A 20,966-nucleotide genomic window follows, 5' to 3' on the forward strand; every position below is an offset into this window, starting at 1 on the left:
TGTGATATTGAGCAAATTTTCATAAGCTTATTGTCCATTTATATATCTTCTTTGGAGAAATGTGTAATAAACCGTCCCCCCCCACCCACCTTTTCCTTGGGAGACAGAGTCTCACTAGGTTTCCCAGGTTGGCCCCAGACTCCTTGGCTTAAGTGACCCTCCTGCCTCAGCCTCCCAACCTGGGACTTCAGGTATACACCACTGCACCCAGCTCCCTTTGCCCATAAATAGGCCATTTTGTTGTTCTAAGTTCTTCACATGTTCTGGGACATGATCCCCATCAGATTTTCAAATATTTTCTCCCATTCCACAGATTATCATTTCATTTTATTGTGTCCTTTAATACACAGAAGTTTTGAAGTTTGATGTAAGCCCACTTCTCTCTTTGCCTTTTGTTGCCTGTGCTTCTGGTATTACTGCAAGCAAATTGCTGCTAAAGCTTTCCCTGTTTTCTTCTAGAAATTGTGTAGTTTTGGGTCTCAAATTTATATTTCTAATCCATTGAGTTAATTTTTTTTTTAAATATGGAGGACAGTAAGGGTTCGACTTCACACTTCTGCACATGGATATCCAGTTTCCTACTGCAGAAGAGATCAACCTTTCCCTGTCTACAGTGCCCTTGGAGAAAAGTCATCTGACAGTAAATGTGAGGGTTTATTTCTGGGATTTCTATCCTACTTCATTGCCTGTAGGATTTCTATCCTACTTCATATGCCAGCACCACATTGTTTTGAAATTAGAAAGTATGGTACCTGTCATTGTTTTTTCAAGACTATTTTGAATATTTGGGCAAGACACAATCAACTCTTGAAAAACTAAGTCCAACATATGACCAACAAAAATCACTTTCTCCTTCGCCTTGGGAACTTTTCCGAATTTTAAGAAAAAAAATCACGAGCTATATCAGAAACAAGGTACATAGAAAGGTAAAATTTATGATCACAAAGCAACACTTAGATCAGTAAATATAGCATGGCCCTCACTTTCCTTCCCCTCTGAACACTTTTCTGATCACAAAGTCCTCCTTTCCACAGGTTATTGGTATTTTGATGTTTCTGATCATTATTTTCTTCTCTTTAGAGCTCAGTAGTAGAGCATCTGCTGCATGTACAAAGCCCTGGGTTCCATGCCCAGCACACAAAATAACCCAAAAGCAAACACTGGGGAGGTTTTACCATCAAGTGTGTTAATGGAGACTTGTGCATCTTCCCTTTTATTCATTTTAAAGTAGAGTATTTTCTACTTTCCTTCTTTTGAAAAAGTCAGATTTTTTTGTGATTACTGTGGTTTTTTTGGTCAGTATACATTTAAGGCCGACTCAAGACCTGCTGGTCACAATGTTTAAAGACTCTGTTTCCTAAGCAACTGATCAGAGGCTTTCAGAGGTTCTGTCTTGTTCTGGAGGTCATTCCTAACAGGAAGGTTTGGCCCAGAAACACATGAGAGGGGAGTGACTGATGAACACGTATGTCTTCTGCAGGCACCAAGTCTCTATCTTGGGTGCACCTGGGTTAATGTGGTAGAAGCCTGCAACTATGTCAAGAGGGCACTCGGGTATGACAATTACTCTGAGCTTGGAAGCAGATTCTCCCCTCCTGATCCCTCAGATGATACTGTAGCCATGGTGATGGCATAACTGCAAAGTCATGAGATACTGATCCAGAACTACCCAGGCTCCTTCCTTACTTATGATCCAGAAACTGTGGCAATTATTTCAGGCTACTGGATTGGGTGCTCTACCACTGAGCTTACATTTCCAGCCCTTTTTTGATTTTGAGACAGGGTCTCCATAAATTGCCCAGGCTGGCTTCAAACTTGCAATATTACCCACAGGTCTCCCAAGTTGCTGGATTAGAGGTTTGTGCCATGGCATGCAGGTAACTAGCTAGATTTTGACATAATTTTCTATAAAATAATAAGTCTTCTTTTCCCAAACCAGAAACAAATAAATAGTAAACTATTATTAATGTGAATAAAACACATGCTTCACACTTCTTTCCCATTTGAAATTATTCACAGCTACAATATCTATATGTTAAATTTTGAACAACAAAGTCAGTAGTGATCTAGTATAAAAGCTTTTGGTTTGTAGTTTTGACAAGTTTTTGGTCCTATTTAACACAAGGTTAATATGATAAAAAATAATTATCAATATTTAAACTGCTGGGCTGGGGTTGTGGCTCAGTGGTAGAGTGCTCACCTAGCATGCATGAGGCACTGGATTTGATCCTCAGCACCACATAAATAAAGATATTGTGTCTACCTAAAACTAAAAAATAAATATTAAAAAAATATTTAAACTCCTAATAAATTTATATGACTATTAGTTAATAGGATGGTCAAATACTTTTTAAAAAAAATACCACTTGTGGGCTGGGGATATAGCTCAGTTGGCAGAGGTGCTTGCCTCACATGCACAAGGCCCTGGGTTCAATCCCTAGCACCACAACAAACAAACAAAACAACAACAAACCCACCTTGCCCAAAGAATGCCCAATTCAAGCTCAAAGATTATTTCCAAAACTGCACTCATGCACCAAACATTAATGTATTTGGCACAAAGGGGGCTTGGAATAAATGTTTCTTGAAGAAGGTGGTGAAAAACTTTTAAACCACTATGAATATAGCATAAAAGCCACTGTCAGTTTAACTAATGATTCAATATCAGGAGAACATTACAAAACACAGGAATTCCCCTGTACTCAAAACTCTCATGTCTCGAGCTGGGGATGTAACCCAATGCTAGAGTACTTGCCTAGTATGCTTAAGGCCCTGTTTGTTCAATCCCCAGCACCACAAAAAAAATCAACAACAAAAACCTACGAAATGACCCAATTTGATGGTGCTTCTCTAGTTCTTCTTACCCAAATCTTTGGCGAGAAGGATGATATGTGATTGCTCTCTTCCTGCTAAAACTACATCAGTAATAAAGAAATAAAAATGTGTTCGACACAATTGACAAAGATGACAGCAAAAGATACTTCAAAAAGCTGCGTGAAGGATAGAAAACAGATGAAATAACAAAAATTAGGAAGTCTTAAATTCAAATGGCTAATAACAATTAAAATAAGAAGTGATTAATCAAAACAAAAATAGTAAAGCTAGCAGTGAAATACTTAACCCTAAAAAAACCCTATTTAGAAATTTAAAAGAGATGCACCACCAAAATCATGGAAGGAACAGGGCTGAATAGAGAAATGATTATGTGTATTTGGTCCCCTCTAACATATGCAAATAGATCCATCATTTCTCAGATGAGCATAATCTCTCTGGGCATCCATTCTCTCATTTGCCATGAGAGAATAATACCTACTTTACATGATTATCAGGAAGGCTGAGTCAATACATATCAAGGGCATAAGAGTAATATTACCTGGCACATGGTAAGCATGCAACAAATTGTTATTTTAAACCTTTCACACTAATTACTTTCCAATTAATTATAGTGTATTTATTACTTTAAAAACCATTGTTAATAAGATCACCATTGGAGACACAAATCAGAGATGTAACAACAGCACTTTCATCTTGTGGACACGATTCCACAATGAATACAACAGTGACTACTTTGGCTTAGTCTCAATGCAAGAGTGTCACAGATAAGTTCTAACAACAGTAAAGTCGGGGCTAGTATTGAGAGTAAATGGGAGACTTAACATCATTCTGCAGATATAATGGACGTACATTGCTTACTTATGAACAAATGAGGACCTGATTACTACAGTAATTAGAAGTAACACACATAGGAATAGACTGAAATGAGAACTAAAACTCAATCCATAAATACACGAGAAATTTTACCTAGAAATCTTACTGTTTGAGCTATCTAAAAATCATATATTGCAACAACAAAACTAGAGGTTAATTATTTTTTTATTATTGAATTATACTGTAAATCTACATCTATGATTTAATCAGGAAGAAATGCTTTGTGTTTACAACAAAGACACATTTACTCTAGTGGAATAAAACAGACACAGACAAAAGACCAAATACATGTTTGTTTTTTTAAAAAAGAGTACACGTTTTACCCAGTCCTTTTGCTATTTTGGACCATACTTTTCCTATTAGAGAACTGATCTTACATAAATGTCAAGTAAAACATGCCTCCTCTGTGGCTCATCTCAAAGCAACATTTTAATTCAAAGAGGAAAGCTTTTCAGATCTATGAGTGCCTCTGCAGAATCAGACCTATAAGTGTGTCTGGTCTGATTTGCAGAAGTTCAGTAAAAATGTCTACAAAATACCTAAAATCTAAAAATCAGAATAGTGCTAGTTCAAACAAAAAGTTTGGTGGTCTAAATACACCTTCAATTTCTTCCTTTGTTAAAATTATCTTTTATTTTGGATGGTATTTTAAAAATAACTTATGTTTTTAGTGTGCTTTATGGTCAATGACGATAAAGTTGCAAATCAAATGATTAAGTTTAAAGTTTTTATGTTTTACCTGATTCTACTGAAATTTCTTTCCATCACCTACAATTTTATGCAACCAAGTTATACATGAGGTAAGTTTTAGCTAAAAAGTTAAAATAAATCAACCACAAAGATAAAGCTAACCATAATTCAAGAGTATACAAAATCATAATGCCCACTTTGCACTGAAAGTTTACAACTTTAACTACTACTTGTATGTAGTTTAAAAGCAAATACTTTTTTACTTTTTAATCAAACTATAGCTGGAAATATAGGGGGGGAAAAAACACTTGGCAAAAGTTTGTTTTTGGTAATAGAAGACAATGCAACAAATAATCCAAATGGAACAACACCAGTATTTAAATTTCTAACTTTTAAACAAAACACATACACTCACTTACTTTTCTTAAAAAAAAAAAAAAAAAAAAAAAAAATTCTGGTAGTAAATTGGATTGACAGAATCTTCAGTTGTAAATAAAAAGTATAAATTTCCAATTTTAGCCTTCTAGCTAGCTAATATGTACAGCCAGCTAGTTCTCTAAAACAAGTATTATGTCACCCTAAAAGATCCCTGCTAAAAATCAATTGTATTTAAATGGGTCTTACTGAAAGAGGACATTCATGATATTAGAAATCTTTTAAAAAGTGAGTATGATAGGGCTACAATAGCAACATTACTATCAATAAGTTACAGAAGAGATTATTGCTGTACTTTCCCTCATAAACACTGTCAATCTGTTTCAGTTACAAAAGTACAACCAAATTACTTTCTCTTACCAAATTTCAATGTTCCACCTCTGTAAAATTTTATTCAGCAGAGAATAATTCTTAATCTTTTCTGTAAGAATTCAAAGTATTTAAATGTGTAATTTCACATTATACTACCATGTTTTGCCCTTGTTTTCCAAATACACAAAACAATATATTTTCCCAAAAATGAAATAAGATGTCCACATTAAAAAAATAAAGCCTACAAAAAGTTCCAGAGCTAAAAAAGATTATCCATATGGCACAAAGTGATCTCCCACTAGTCCAAAGTCCAAAACATTTAAATGAAGTTCATTCAGATATCTTGTTTGCTTTTCCATGGAATATTAAATTTGAAGTGAAATCACATTATTTTTAGTTCTTGAGTCAACAAATATACACAAATGTTTTTCTAGTTATTAAAAATAGGAGACCAAGTTGAATGTGCCAAAGTGATATAATTCAGGTGGATTTTCTATTTTCATCATGAAGAAAACGAGAGAAAGGATTTCCTTGGTTGGTTTCCATAGCTTGATAAACCAAAAACAAAAAAACTGCCACAACAACAAACAGCAAAATTTTTATCCATACGGGAATGGAACGTCCCTTTTTTGTCTTTTCTGATTTGACATCTGCCAAAGGAACATACTTAGGAACATATTTAGATGAGAAAGATTCCTCCATCCTGAAATCACCGAGTTCTAATGGCCGGCCTGCAGCCCCTTTGATTGGTCTGCGGCAACTAGCACTGTTGAAAGTAAAAGGAGAAAGAGAAAAATAATTTTAGATGAGCTCATGATTTGAACAAGTAACATAAAACGTCATACCACTTCTAATTCTAAGAATATTCTATGAGGCAGCAGTACAAAATTGATATATATAAAGCCACAAGGTCAAGTCAATTTAAAACTTCTAAACATTTTCCACTTTAAAAGTCAGATGTATTTTTTATTAGAAAATAACATGCAGAACATTGATAAATGCTCACTGGACTTGCCTTAAAAGTTATTTTTAAAGCAAGTATATTTAGGAGAAAATTAAAACAGAAGGTAGTTTTGGCTGTGATTCTTTCAGTAAGGAAGTAATTCAACAGGTAAATCTAACTCCAGTTTTTCAATTAGAAAGAATAAATGCACGAAATAATTGATTTCCTTCAGGGCTTGGGATGTAGCTTAGTGGGAGAGCACATGTTTAGCATGGACAAGGCCATGGGTTCAATCACAGCACCACAAAAAATAAATGAGGGAAGAGACTGAAGGCCTGGGGTTATACCCCTAGTACTGCCAAATAAATAAAATTAAATAAATAGAAGGTAAAAGATTTATTTATAATCCTTCAACTTGACAAGTTAATTTTTTTTTATTAGTTGTTTTGACAAGTTAATTTTGAAAATGATTCAACTTTCAAGGACACGAATAACTTGTGGCTTAGGAGAATTAATCTGTTCCCCAAAGAACAGTTTAATTCTGAAAACAGAGTAAAATAACTTTGTAATGAAGAATGAAGAATTCCCTAGCAGAGTACACTTATACTTGATTCAGTATTTCCAAGTACCTAATTCCTGTTGGTGTAGATGCTTCATAGGGGAACATTTCCTTAAGAATATCTCTTTCTACTCTTCTTTCCTCTGTTTTTTCTCCCACCTAACAAAAAAGAAAGAAACAAGTTAAAATTCAATATAAGTGTGTAATAATTTTAAATAGAAGTTTTAGAGAACAAAAATGCCCTTTAATCTATCCTAGCTTTTATGACTGCCGTTTCTAAATTTATTACCATCTAGGTATTCACAGAGTTCTACGGCTCTCTTTAAATTTCTTCATCATGAAGTGATATTAATGTGGCTATTGGGGGAAAACTGCCATGCCAATAAACAGGGGAAAAAAAAAATCAGCAACCTAATGTGGCAGTGTAAATTCCCTCAATGATTTTCCATGTTTTTCATTAATAAAACATTAAGAATACATTTTTTCTTATTAGGAATTCCATAATAAAATAAAATAATCAAATATAGGAAGTGACCAATTAACATGGACCTTTAACCAATTCTAGTTTATGTTTAAAACTATAGGCAATGCAATCTCCTCAGCTTAGAAAAAATTTTGGCTTGTTTTGCTGTATATGTTTACCTTTAAAACCCACATCAAAATAATTTCATCTCCTTTAATAAAGATTCATAAAAATTATAATGTACCATGCAGTTAGTACTTTAAAGCATAATTATACAGGAGTTAACCCATTCAAGCACCACACAAAGTCACTTTAAAGTCCCATTATTTAACATTTCGACAGAAGAAAGATGTAGCATCCCTCACAGCCCAGGCAGCACTTCTAAACTTGCATCCATGACAAATAGAACATATTACAAGCAGCACACAAATGACCACTCCTTTGAAAACCAGAACTTAAGAAGGCACATAGCAGCAAAAGGGTAGTATTAGCATGGCATACTATATTAGTTAATTTCTGTTTTCACTATTAAAAGTGTCTTAAAAATGAGAAATGCGTGTGCTCACGCACGCACGCACGCGCGCACACACACACACACACACACACACACACAACCACCACCCAAGAAAGCTCTGTTCCCTCCCACTGGAGAAAAAAAAAACCCCAAATATAAATATTTCCTCTTTAAAAGATCAATGATAGCATTGATCTAAATTTTATTCATTTACTTCAGCTCTCGTCAATGGTTTCTTTGGTGTTCTTCTGGGTATGTCTGAGAATTCAGTGATTGGCAGAATAGAAGTTGCATGCTTGAAATTTCCAGTCACCCTATTGACAACCTGCCAAGATTCAAATTATTCAGACTCAGAATTATCCAAACATAACAGACACTTAAAAAGAAAAGAAAATATTCTATTTCTGTAACACGTGACTTTCCCTTAACAAAAATTTAGGCAATGGAGCCCAGAAACACACACGTTGAGTACTTTATAGGTCTTATAGTTCTTCAAATACTTAGTAAAAAAGTATGGATTCTTGTGTGAGGAATTGAACTTATTTGTAATAAAATAGCTATATTGAAAAATTCTAAAATTCAGAAATATATGGGGGGAAAACCCGTTTGAAATATTAAAAATTTGTAGATTTTGAGATTTGCCAAAATTTACCACCTCCCCATTTCCAATTAAAGGGCAATTTTCAAAGAAGACCACTTGTATAGTTCACAAAACATATTTACTAAGGATTCGTTGCTTGAAGCCATTATAGTTTCAGCTATGGGAGTACTCTCTGAAATTACTGCACCATCTATACGAAAATGTTGTGAAGTTTCCACCTGTTAGTTTGAAAACAAAACAAAAACAATAAATATAAAGTAATCACTAAAACCCTACCAATCTGAAAACCCAATTCTAAGGAATAAGCCTTGCATCACCCTTTTCCTTGGAGTTCTTCTTGACCCTCTTGGAGATTCCCTAGTTAATGCCTGCAGAGGTCCGCCTTTGGAAGATCCACTTGTCCATTCAGTCTCAGTTACTCCAGCTTGTGAATAGCTCTATTTAAGCATTGACACATTAAAAAGTCATATTCTAACATCAAACACCCTAAAAATGGCCACATTAGCACACTGCAAAGCCAACAAGTCTCCAAATGCCAGCATTTACAAATAATGCTATGCCTTCAAAACATTTCTATCGCACCGATTGAACATTCAGCATCAGAAAAACTCTTAAAGAATCATAAAATACACTAAAGAGTCCACCAATAAGAGGGGAAAAAACACCAATTATCACTGGGTCCTTTTGTGACTCATTGTATGCTTGGGCAGCTCTAATAATGCAGCTGCAACTCTTGTCTCAACAAAGAAGCAGAATGATCATGACTTAAATGAAAGTCATTTATTATATAGCAGGTCAATTTCCTTTTAAAACAAAAACACAAACTTTTGGCTGAGGATGTAGCACAGTGGTAGAGTGCTTGCCTAGCATGTGCAAGGCTCTGAGTTTGATCCCTAGCATTGCAAACAAACCAACCAGAACTTTTCTGACTGTTAGAACAGATCAAACATTCTTTTCATGTGATTAGTATTATTTTAATAGAAACAGTTTGAATTATAAACCATACTTGGCTATGTAAACTAAAAAATTCCCAGGTGTCAAACTCTTAGAAACAAACAGACTCAAACAAGAAAAACCTAATGATCATCCTAGTGAATATATAAACACAGTATGTCACTGCCAAACCACAATGCTCCCACACCTCATACAGAAAGATAGAAAGGTAATAGTGATGGTTACTACTTTCTAGTTCCGGATTAATTTCTCCCTGGAGGGGGGGAGGGGATCAACAGATTGTTTCCTTTTTTAAGAAATAATTTTATTAGTTCCTGGATGCTTACAGTTTTAAATTCATTAGGCCAAATATATATATCAATCACCTGAACCTTTTGTTAAAATGCAGAATCTGATTCAGAGGTTCTGGAACGGAACCTAAGATTCTGCATTCCAAGTAACAAGCTTTCAATTTTGAAGCCGCTATTATCAGATGATTATTTTAAATTCCTTCTAACTAGATAACATCAACTAATTATTAGTATTACAGCACAGTGTGCCTAGGTTGTCACTTTTCAAGATAATATTTTACCTAGATAACTGGTAGTATTATGACCAAGTTAGTGTCTATTAAATTTAAAGACACATTTATTCTTATCCTGTAACAAGAAAAATTATTTTAAAATATGCAAATTTGTACCAAAACCTCACAAAGGAACATTGTCTCATGTATCTGATTTTATATTTATCTGTACTTGGAATTGACATAAGAGTTTACTTTTTCTCACAATCTAAATCTGTATTCCTTATCCAACTAACAATTAGGAAATACTTGCTGAATGTAAAATTATAGTTAGTCTAAAGACAAATGTGTAAGCAAATCACAAAACATAATAAATGCTTAATAGCAGTCAAATTCTTAAGTATTTAAAAATAAGAAAAAATAATAGTTTTAATTTGAGGTTCTCAATCTTGGTGGCAGAGTATCATCTAGGGAGAGCTTTATAATCTGTTGGATGCTCCCAACCCTCACCTCAGACCAATTAGATCAGAATCCTTCTAAAAGGGTCTAGACAGGGCTGGGGGTATAGCTCATTGGTCAAGTATATGCTTAATGTCTGCAATGCCCTAGGTTCAATTTCTAGCACAAATGAGTAAACACAAATTAAAAAATAAATAAATAAAAGTCTGGATACAGTTAATTCTTATTGCTCTTAAGAGGATTCTAATGTGCAGAGTTGGGAATAACTGGCTTAATATAACTGCAGTAGATTTAACATGTACCTTGAAGTTAAGGAAAAAAATCCTACTTAAATATTGGTCTCTTTTAAAAAAATTTATTTTCATGTGTACTTGGACAAAATACCTTTATTTTAATGTGGTGCTGAGGATAGAACCTAGGGGCCCGCACATGCTAGGCGAGCACTCTACTTCTGAGCCACAACCCCAGCCCCGAATATCATTCCCTTTTAAATAATTAATTATTCAATGCTGGTCAAAAATAATTAGAAGTATTTTAAAAATATTTTAGTTTGATAGTCTATTTGACATGTATTCAGTACTTAAAAACTCTTCAAAGAATTACATTACTTGAAAGAACTAAGTTTATCAGTTGTGTAAGTGACACAATAAAACCAGACACTTTACCTATAACCAAGATGAAGGTAAAGGGGCTGGGGGAAGACAATCTTTTTCCTTAGAATTGATCATCTACCAAACTCAAGGTTTAACTTTCTTTCTTTCTTTCTTGGTACCAGGGATTGAACCCATGGGTGCTTTACAACTGAGCTACAACCCCCTTTTACTGTGCCAGGCCAAATTCCAGAACTTTGTTATGTTTTGGATTGAATAAATAATAGTCCATTAAAAACTTTACCAAACATCTACTGAAATAATAATTATGGTTAATTAAAAATAAAGTTTACATTTTTAAAGTTAAATTTCATTTAAAGTTCTTTATAATCTTTTGTGGCAGGAAACACAAGGAACGTTGGTTGACTGAGGGCCTACTTGAGAATTCTAAAAATAATTTATATTTCTTTTGTTCAGATTTTATAAGTTCTTGGAAAATTTCAACCAGTTTTATTAGTTCCCATCATTATCCAATTTAGAATTAGTGATCTTTACGGAAAACTGAGAACCTTTAACACAATTAAAAAAGATATTCTAGGGGCTCAAGCTGCAGCTCAGTGGTAGAGCATTTGCATGTGTGAAGCACTGGGTTCAATCTTCAGCACCACATAAAAATAAATAAATAAAGGTATTGTGTCCAACTAAAACAAAAAATTATCCTAAGGATTTTTTATTAGAACCCACATCATAAATGACTTTAAGCTGGGTGTGATGTCACTCGCCTGTAATCACAGCTGCTCTGGAAGCTGGGGCAGGAGGATTGCGTGTTCAAAGCAGCCTCAGCAACAGCAAAGCACTATAAACAACTCAGTCAGACCCTGTCTCTAAATAAAGTACAAATCAAGGCTGGGGATATGGCTCAGTGGTTGAGTGCCCCTAAGATCACCCCCCCCAAAATTAAAAATATAAAATTATAATTCAGTACTATAATTATTTAGTAAGATGATAAACAATGATTAAAAGGAAGCTCACTGAGATGTAAAATTAGAAATGTGATTGCTGTGTATTTTGCAGACAAAATAAGAATTGCAGTATCATCTATGTTCAGTGAGATGTTTTCATATTGCTTTCTGATAATATATCAGGCAAAAAGTCAGTCAAAAGACATTAAGTAGCTGAGGCACTTGAGAACATTTGCAGGAGAGCTAGGTTAAAAAGGCAATAAATCCTCATCAACAAAAAGACGAGCACTGAGCTGGGGATATAGCTCAGTTGGTAGAATGCTTGCCTTGCATGCACAAAGCCCTGGGTTCAATCCCCAGCACCACCACCAAAAAAAAAAAAAAAAAAGGAAAAGACAAACACTCACCTTGGCATTATTCATAACAGCATACAAATGAAAATTACTCAAATATTAACCAAAAGGGAAGTGGCTAAATAAATTACAAACTGCAACACAAAGTGCAGTTGTACAAAACAATGAGGAACATGGATAAATTCAGATATGGAGTGATCTGGGATATGTGCTTAGGTTAAAGATAATGTACAAAGTAGGTTGCCTTTTAAGCAAAGAGAAAGGGAACAAACATATATACATACATATCACATATATGTATAAATAAATTTGTGCATTTACTTATATTTTCAAAAAGAAACTAACCAAAGTTTGGTTAAAGAAAAAAAGAAAAAACAACAAACCCCCCTAACAGTACATTAAGTTGTGGCTTTAGGACACAAATAAAAAGTCTTTCAAGTATATTTAAACATAGCATTTGACTTTATATCCTAATGAAATATGCCCTAAAGAAAAGGAAAAATAAAGTCCTAAACCGCATTTAGCAATCTTATTGTTAGAATACTGTGAAACACCTGTGATACATAAGATATACTATCATTTGAAGAACCAAGATACCAAGCATTTTAGAAGAGATATAAGTGTAACACCCAAAAGTTCACCATTCATTCATGATTTACTTTTCTCCGAAAAGGAGTAAAGCAATGGCAACTTCATTGAAGGAGCACCCTAGCAAGAAACTACCAAAGACATATGGGAGACAATAAAAGAATACAGGAACCAACTTAGTAATTTCCACTGACAAAAGATGGCACACTGTGGGGCCGGGGTTGTGGTTCAGCGGTATGTGCAAGGCACAGGGTTTGATCCTCAGCACCATATAAACATAAATAAAATAAAGGCATTATGTCCAAATACAAAAAAAAAAAAAAAAAAACTAATGCTGTGGGGGGAAAGAAAAAATGACTATAGTACACATAGTACATCACAAGTCAATATGTAAAGTTTTATTGCTAACCCTTCGACATATTAATTATGAATATCAATTTGAAAACTGGCAAACAAAAGGCAAGAAAGCATTTCTCTTGTATAAATTTTTTTTAAATATTTATTTTTTAGGTATAGATGGGCACAACACAATGCCTTTATTTTTATGTGGCGCTGAGGATCGAACCCGGGTCCCACCGGTGCTAGGTGAGCGCTTTACCTCTGAGCCACAATCCCAGCCTCTTGTATAAAATTTTATTTTTAGGTACCTGAGAAATTTATGAGGAATGGTTCTTTATTAAAAAAAAAAAAAAAAAAAACCTGGTCATAGATATAAAGGAGTGAGATACTGAGACAAATCACCATTTTATTTTATTTATTTATTCTTAAATTTTTTGGTAGTTAATAGATGGACAGAATGCCTTTATTTTATTTATTTTTATGTAGTACTGAGGATCAAACCCAGTGCCTCATGCATGCTAGGCAAGTGCTCTACCACTAAGCTACAGCCCTAGCCTTCACCATTTTACAACCATTTTATCTTTTGTATTGCTGTGAATTGAACCTGGGGTGTTGAGCATGCTAAGCAAGTGCTCTACCACTGAGTTACACCCCAACCCTCAAATCACCATTTTAGAACCTCAAATAAAATAATGGATTTAAGCAATAATCATTAATAACAACTGGAACCATTATAATGAAAGGCCAATGTAAAACTTCTAATTGGATAGATAATTCTTTCAATATCTGAACCTACTAATTAATTTTGGCATCATCAAAAGGGCATGTGTATATATATATCTCCTGAAATGATCAATAGGAAGACTACAGCATCATTCTTGCCAAAGAAACTGAACCTGAATCTAACCAACCCTTCAGATCTATTCTGTTCAACATGGAAGCCACTAGCCACATGTATCAATTTAAATTTAAATTAAATATAATTAAAGACTTGGTTTCTCAGACATGCTAAGACAAATTCCATGTGTTCAAACCCTAGACACTACTGTAATGAACAGCACAGATATAAAACATTTCTATCATTAGGGAACAATCTATTGGACTAACTTCCAGTGTACAGGATACACAGGGTCTAGAAGAGCAAATTACATGATCTGACAAATCAAATCCAGAATGTGGGAGAGAATCTAATGACCTAATTTCTAGACCAAATAAATGGAGGGAAGAAAAGCAGTTTAGTAAGAATAGCCACAGACTTAGAAATCTAAAAAATTCATTTAAAAAATAAAATACAATGTATGGATCTTGTCTGGATCCCTGATTGATCCAAACAAATGTAAAATAGAAAAGTGCAACACTTCTAAAACTGGAATAACATGAACAGTTTAGATATTAAAAAAAAACTAATAATTTTACTAGGTAGGAAAATGACGCTGTCATTTAAATAGCTATATTTGAGAGAGAAACATTAAAATATTGACACTAACATGTGAAATATGTTAGGGATCTGCTTTAAATACTCCAACAAAAGGCAAAACAACAAAATCAAAAGCAATTTAAAAAGCTGGATGGAAGATGTAGGTGAAGATGAAACTAAATTGGTAATATATTGATAACTAGGACATCCTTGACTGGAGAGTTATTAAACTCTTCCCTCCACTCTTCTGTTTTACATTTTTTGTAATAAGTCCACAGTTTTATTCTGCCTGTCAACTCCTTAACCTCAACTCTCCTTTGACTATTTATCCTGCTCCTCAGTTTAGATTCCCCAAACAATTAACCATTAAACCATCTTTAAACCCCATACCTTCCTTTAAACTACTATCAGATCAGACACACATTCTTGGTAGACACCTTGCCTTCACATTCTGGAACAAAATCCTCCATGTTTGTCTATTGCAGTGCCTTTCATGATATTCCTAATTTCTTCTGCTCTTACTCTTATTTCTGTATTCCTTAATATGACTCTAAAGCTCTTTGCTAGCAAAACTCTAAAGTCAATGAAATACTTATTCTGGTATTTAGCTCTGTATCAAAACAGAACAGGGCTGGGGCTGGGGCTCAGTACCACATAAAAAAAAATAAATGAGTGAAATAAAGGTATCATGTCCAACTACAACTAAAAAAAAAAAAATTCATTCAATACCCTACACATTTTCTGTAGCCATCCAGCTTATTTTTAATAAATGGTTCTAAAATTACACATACCAACTACATCAAATGAACAGAGGAACATGGCTTACAAGAACATGTTGGGTTGGGAATTTAACTCAGTGGTAGGTTCATGATTAAGACGCATGAGGCCCTGAGTTCAATCCCAGCTATGCATGCATATGTGCATATGAATACAAACACACACAAAATTCCATTTTAGGACATGTCCCCCCGCCTCCCACCCTTACTGAGAATTGAACCCAGGAGCACTCTACCTCTGAGCTATATCCCCAGACCTTTTGTTAAATGTTGAGAAAGGGTCCTGTTAAGTTGCCCAAAGACAGCCTCAAATTTCACTTCCTGACTGCCTCAGTCTCAAAAGTAGCTGGAATTACAGACTTATGCCACCATGCCCAAGTGCAACTTTAAATGATAAACAGAACATGGAAAAGATAAATAGCTAACTAGATAAAATTTTCAACTAAAGACTAAGGACAACGAAAAAGACTGTAGAGATAAGTTATTAAATTAAAGCCAATAATTAGTTCTCTATAAACTAGTTAATTTATAACTATGTTGATTTTCCCCTTAATTTCCCTTTGCATTTTGCTTCTTACACAAAAAGTCAAATTTTCATCTAGAATATGAAACAGCGTCAGAGAAACACTACAAAAGACAAAGCAGGTAAAAGTAAAAGCAAATTCAGAAATCCAGAGAAAAAGACACAAATATAAAACTACCCCCTGCCTTTTAAAGAAGCTGTACCAAAAGCACTAAGACAGTTCTATCTTTTAAAATATTTCTCTCAAAAAGCTGTATGGTAGTAGAGCACTTGCCTAGCACCCATGAGGCCCTGAGTTTGATTTCAGCAACTGGGAAAGAGGCAGTTTGACCAGCTTTGAACCATGCTTAGTACAGAATCAAACACAAATGAGACTTTTATCAAACACTTGCTTTTGCAGTAAACATAACCTACAATACTGACATACCACAAAGTTTAGATTTCCCATGCCATGTAGCTAACTATGAAATCAAGTTAATAGTACACTGAATTTGGGTATCAACTGTTAACCAAATTTAACATGACGGATGAGTGTCATCGGATTACTTGAATCTGTACATGTTGATTATAAAGCTAAATATACCTGGTTGTGCTCAAGTCTTCTTTGCTTGAGTGTTACTGGAGTCTTTGCTTTGCCCTTTAGTGGTTCTCTCTTCTCAAGCTTGAGCTCTATTTTAGAGTCTGGAAATAATATTGGAGAAACCATTACTTTCTGAAACATGTAAGTTATGTTCTCCTAACACAATTTGGGAATCCAGTTTTAGGCACATTAATACATAAAACAAATTTGTCTATTGGTGATATCTCAATAGACCAAAATTGTTTAACTACAATTTGTCTTAGAAACTTTTACTATTATATTCCATTTTTAAAAATTCCCTCTTTAAATCCCATTCCCACTTCCTACTTAATTCTCCTTTTCTTTTTCTCAGACTAATAGGATTAAATATAAAAGTGTATTCCAACTGCTCCTGGAGGCTTTTCACTAAAAAACAATTTCAAATGTGGGAAAATGACATTAAAATAGTCAACACAGTTTGCCATTATTTTGTCCATGTAGTATATTGCTACTATATGACAAAAGTTAGCTTGTTAAATTTAAGTTTGGTGTGTGGAAAAGAAAAACCACATAGATTTTTAAGAATTAAAAAAATCTGTATTATATTAAGCCTCTAAGGTAATTGTCAATGATATTAACATGTAAGTAATCTAAAAGTCTCTTCTCAATGAGGGGTATAGCTCAAAAGTCCTGGGTTCAATTACCAGCACCCAATTAATCCATTTTTGATGCAGTCACAAAAAGTCCAGATGAAACTGAGATAAGAAGGAATCTTGTTCACAGAAAAGTTACAACAATCACAGGGCACTTCTTTTTCCCTTCCCCATAATAAAAATGTTATTTCTTTGAAGATGAGTCAGCATTTACTACATTTTTCATAGATTTCAATTTTTCACTTTTCTGGTCTTGATTTTATTGTCATTTGAAGACCTCCATTTAAAAAAATATGTACCTTTCCCATTTTTGTGGTCATTTATTATAGTGTAGCAAACTTAGTTTAATCAGTTGGTTCTTCTAAAAACTTCTACCACCAAAAATTTGTTATATAATTTTCTTACCAAAAAACAAGAATGGAGTCAATTCTTAAAGCTCAATTTTGTATGAATTCAATGTAGTTGTGCTACAAAGTGGTCAAGATGGCTACGTCCTGCTAACTTCCAATCTGATATTAGTCAGTCTAGAATTTATTTGCAAGTTTCCCAAAAAGAAAGGTGATTTTTATCAAGTTAGTTCAAACAGTTCAATCTTCATTTGGGAATAGGCTATCAACTATATTCTCCCATTTCCACTAATAGATATATTTGGTACAACCCTTAGCATCATAAAATTTACTTTTATTCTTTGTTAACTTGAAATCTAAGAATTAGAAAGCACAAGGTAAAATACTTATAGCCAAGCAGAAACTGATTAGGCAAATAATTTATCGGATTACAGATTAATTCCCCTTACAAATTTAGATTCCAACAGTCAATAAAAACATGGTCTTCAATAGAAGAAAATCCACACAACAATAACTGGAATATTTAATTATACTATTGGAATGTTAAGTGAGTTTCAATGATGAGATGGAAATGAAATGTTCATCCACAAATATTCAACTTGTTTTAAACTTCAAGAATAAAGCACACGTACAACACGTTTCTGGAGACCACACAAAACTGTTCAAATTTAACAACTTTATTGAATTTGTAGGAGCATTCTACATCAATACATTTTTTAAAATCACAAAGTACTTAGTAGGTACATGTATACATGTACATTTTAGAAGACAAATAACAAAATTACTCCCAGAAAGCTGCAAAGATGGAATGTGTAGTCTAAGAATAAATGGATAGAGAACTGAAGGGACCATATTCTGTTATGCTGAGACTACCATTTCCCACAATGTCTCTACAATCAGATTCTTTTATCTTACAATCATAGAAATGAAAACAGGATAATACACTGTTTTATACAGACATAGACACTGGGATATAGTATGATTTCTTAAGGCTTTAAGAAAAAGCTGATAAATTTGCTTTTCGTATCAAGATTATTAAGCCTAATCATCCATGAAATACCACATACCTCAAAAGAAAAGTATTTTTTTTTTTTAAAAAGCCCCATCTCTCCAGTGTCTAGTTCATCTGACAAAATAGAGTGGTAGTGTATGCTTGTACTATCCTAGACTATTTACCAACAAGAGCAATGTCTTTCAAAGTGAGGTCCATGAATTGTTAGTTAATTCGGAAGTGATGAGGCATCTGTATCAGACTGTAAAGCCATATACTGCTTTTGCTATCAATAAGTGTACTACATAAATAAATCCTTTCATTGATCTAAAAAGTGCCTTTATATTTAAATTCTTTTATTAAAAAAGCGATGGGGGATGGGGAGACTAACCCAGGGCCTTGCACATACTACACTCCTGAACTATGTCCCAAACCCCTTAGTCTTAAAATTTTTGTGCATGTTTGTCTGTGGATCAGTAATAGTTTGTGAACTGGTTACTTTAAGTTGCACTGATCTTGAATATTATGAATGCTACTGCAGGTATCAGCATATAACAAACAAAAGAAAATAAAAGTGTAGACAACTTCTAGAAAGTGAAGTATCAAAAAGGATAAATCATTGCTTTAAATGTGTAATTAGTGTTTAATTCTACCCTAGATAGAAAAGAATATGCATATGATATTTGAAACAGTGAAGAATCTACTTATTTTAGTATTGAAACTCTCTCAGTTTTGAAGAGTTGTAAAAAGTATAATAGGAAACATTAAATATTTGAGACAAATATATGATCTATAAAGCTTAAAACTTTATCAGCCTTTCTATCTGTGTAAATCTAAAAGAGCAGTTCCACATAGGGAATGACTTAACTATCTGAAATTCCTTATCAAAGATAAGACAGGTGACTTAGCTCTTAACTTTATTTTTTTCCACGCTTTTTAATTACTTTGTTTACTTCTCCTCCAAATAATGTTCCACCTTTAAAGGGAGTCACAGTCAGCTTATTCTTAGAAGCTGGATTAATTTTGCAATCCTTCAACCAGAGATATCGACGACCAAGAGTGGAAGATCCCATGGTATAGGCAGCCATCTTCACTTCATCAAATGCAGCTTCACAAAGAAACGAAGCTGCATCATATGTTTTGCTCAGAATATTGAGTGCCTGGTGTGTACGACTAGGATCTGAGCTAATAATTTGTGCAGCCTGACTAATGTCTGCTTGCATAGCCTTAACTACAAAGGCAGTGTGGGTTGCAATCTGCATCGTGGATGCTGCAGCTGTATATGCTCTACAAAGTGTTAAGTCCAAGTGTTTATCACAAGACTCAGCAGAGCCCTCCTGAATACCTGCTGGTGGGATAGTTTCAGAAATAAACCCTTGGATTTCATCATCTACTTTTGGAACGGATAATATCTGGGTCGCCTCTCTGGAAGAAATTGGATATTTGCGTGCCAATGAAGGCAACTGCCTGTCGATCTGCTGCCACTCCTCTTCAATTACTTTTAAAATAGATTCATGGAAGGGAAAAGATAGTTCTGAGCTATCAATGTTATCATGCTGTGATTTCTCAGACTTTTCCATGCCTAAGGTACTAAGTGCATGAGAGACAACAGTTTTGGCAAAAGACATATGTTCAGATTCAGGTATATCCTGCAATACCTGGCTATCCTGAAATGACACAGAGGAACCTGAATCCCTCTCCTCTACTGACTTCTCACTGAGTCTAGGGAATTTTCGTGGAGGAGACAGGGAAGTGGTTTCTCGAAAACTAGATTGACCAATTCTCTTGCATATGTTTTCAATGTCCAGTGTGGGTATAGAGTTAGAAGTCCCAGGTAAACTATCTACCCCACCCTGGACCAACAGAGAATTGACATAATCTTTGATTGCCTGAGCAAGTTGTGGGGAAATTACTTGTGATCTCTTAGACTCCTCTAGTACTTCCCTTTCGCTGGAGAGAATGCGCTGATCTGAAATATTGGACTTCTCAGTATATAATGGCTGAATTCCACTTTTCTCTCCACGGTAAATATTTTCTACTATGTCTTTACAGTAAGAAGTAGTGGTTTCTTTAATCAGTGAAGGAGAAGCTGCAGTAGAGCCCAACATCGCAGCGAGTTCACGCTGAGAGGATGACGAAGAACTTTTCTCTACACTCCTATCATGGCTAGTCTTAGAGGAAAATAACAAATTCCCTCCAGAGGCTAAATTCTGCATCTGTCTCTTGCCAGGCAAGGTTGTGGCAATAAGAGGCTCCCTAGGTGGGTCGCCCTTAGAAGTATGTATTTTCTTAGCTGCCTGTAGTTCAGTCCTGCCCAAAGGAGGACGGGTGGAGATTTCAGGAAAAGAAATACCCTGAAAAAATCCACCAGAGGGAGTAGCTGGAAGTCCAGAAAAAGGAGCAAAATCCCTAGTGGACTTCACTTTCTTGTGTTCTTTCTTCTTTCCTGTAGAGGCAAAAGAGGCAGGAAGTTTAAGCATTACTTGTGTTTGAGCTGGTTTTATTCTTGCCTCCTTGCTAAAATAGTGCTGTTGAAGGAAAAGACCCTATATTTCATATTCTGAACAATTTGGCAGACTGTGCCTTAGAAGGCAGAGCTTTTAGAGATTTGAGTAACTTGGGTCAAATTAGATAATCACAAAACTAATGAACAAGGCATATGAATCAAGAGTTTATAAATATCACATTGCACTTATCATTTTTAAAAGGACATTTATTTCATGTGCTA

General features: G+C 34.5%; 1 protein-coding gene across 4 annotated transcripts in view; it reads right to left on the bottom strand.

Moving 5' to 3' along the window:
• Window positions 1-3,855: 3,855 nt before the first annotated feature.
• Window positions 3,856-20,966, bottom strand: part of Tmpo (thymopoietin) — a 34,281-nt gene continuing 17,170 nt past the window's right edge. Inside the window, exons 4-9 of one of the 4 annotated variants that reach the window (XM_027950726.3) lie at window positions 16,272-16,369; window positions 8,543-8,662; window positions 8,348-8,443; window positions 7,839-7,949; window positions 6,718-6,806; window positions 3,856-5,911 (exon numbers count right to left, since the gene is read on the bottom strand). In XM_027950726.3, the coding sequence (XP_027806527.2) occupies window positions 5,626-5,911; window positions 6,718-6,806; window positions 7,839-7,949; window positions 8,348-8,443; window positions 8,543-8,662; window positions 16,272-16,369 (800 nt within the window). In that variant the 3' untranslated portion in view covers window positions 3,856-5,625. Of the gene's footprint in view, window positions 5,912-6,717; window positions 6,807-7,838; window positions 7,950-8,347; window positions 8,444-8,542; window positions 8,663-16,271; window positions 16,370-17,908; window positions 20,685-20,966 lie in introns of those variants that run through there. The other 3 variants (XM_027950805.3, XM_027950876.3, XM_027950642.3) reach the window with 3 other exon arrangements.

This window comes from Marmota flaviventris, chromosome 3, assembly GCF_047511675.1.
Source record: "Marmota flaviventris isolate mMarFla1 chromosome 3, mMarFla1.hap1, whole genome shotgun sequence".
Lineage (NCBI taxonomy): Eukaryota > Metazoa > Chordata > Mammalia > Rodentia > Sciuridae > Marmota > Marmota flaviventris.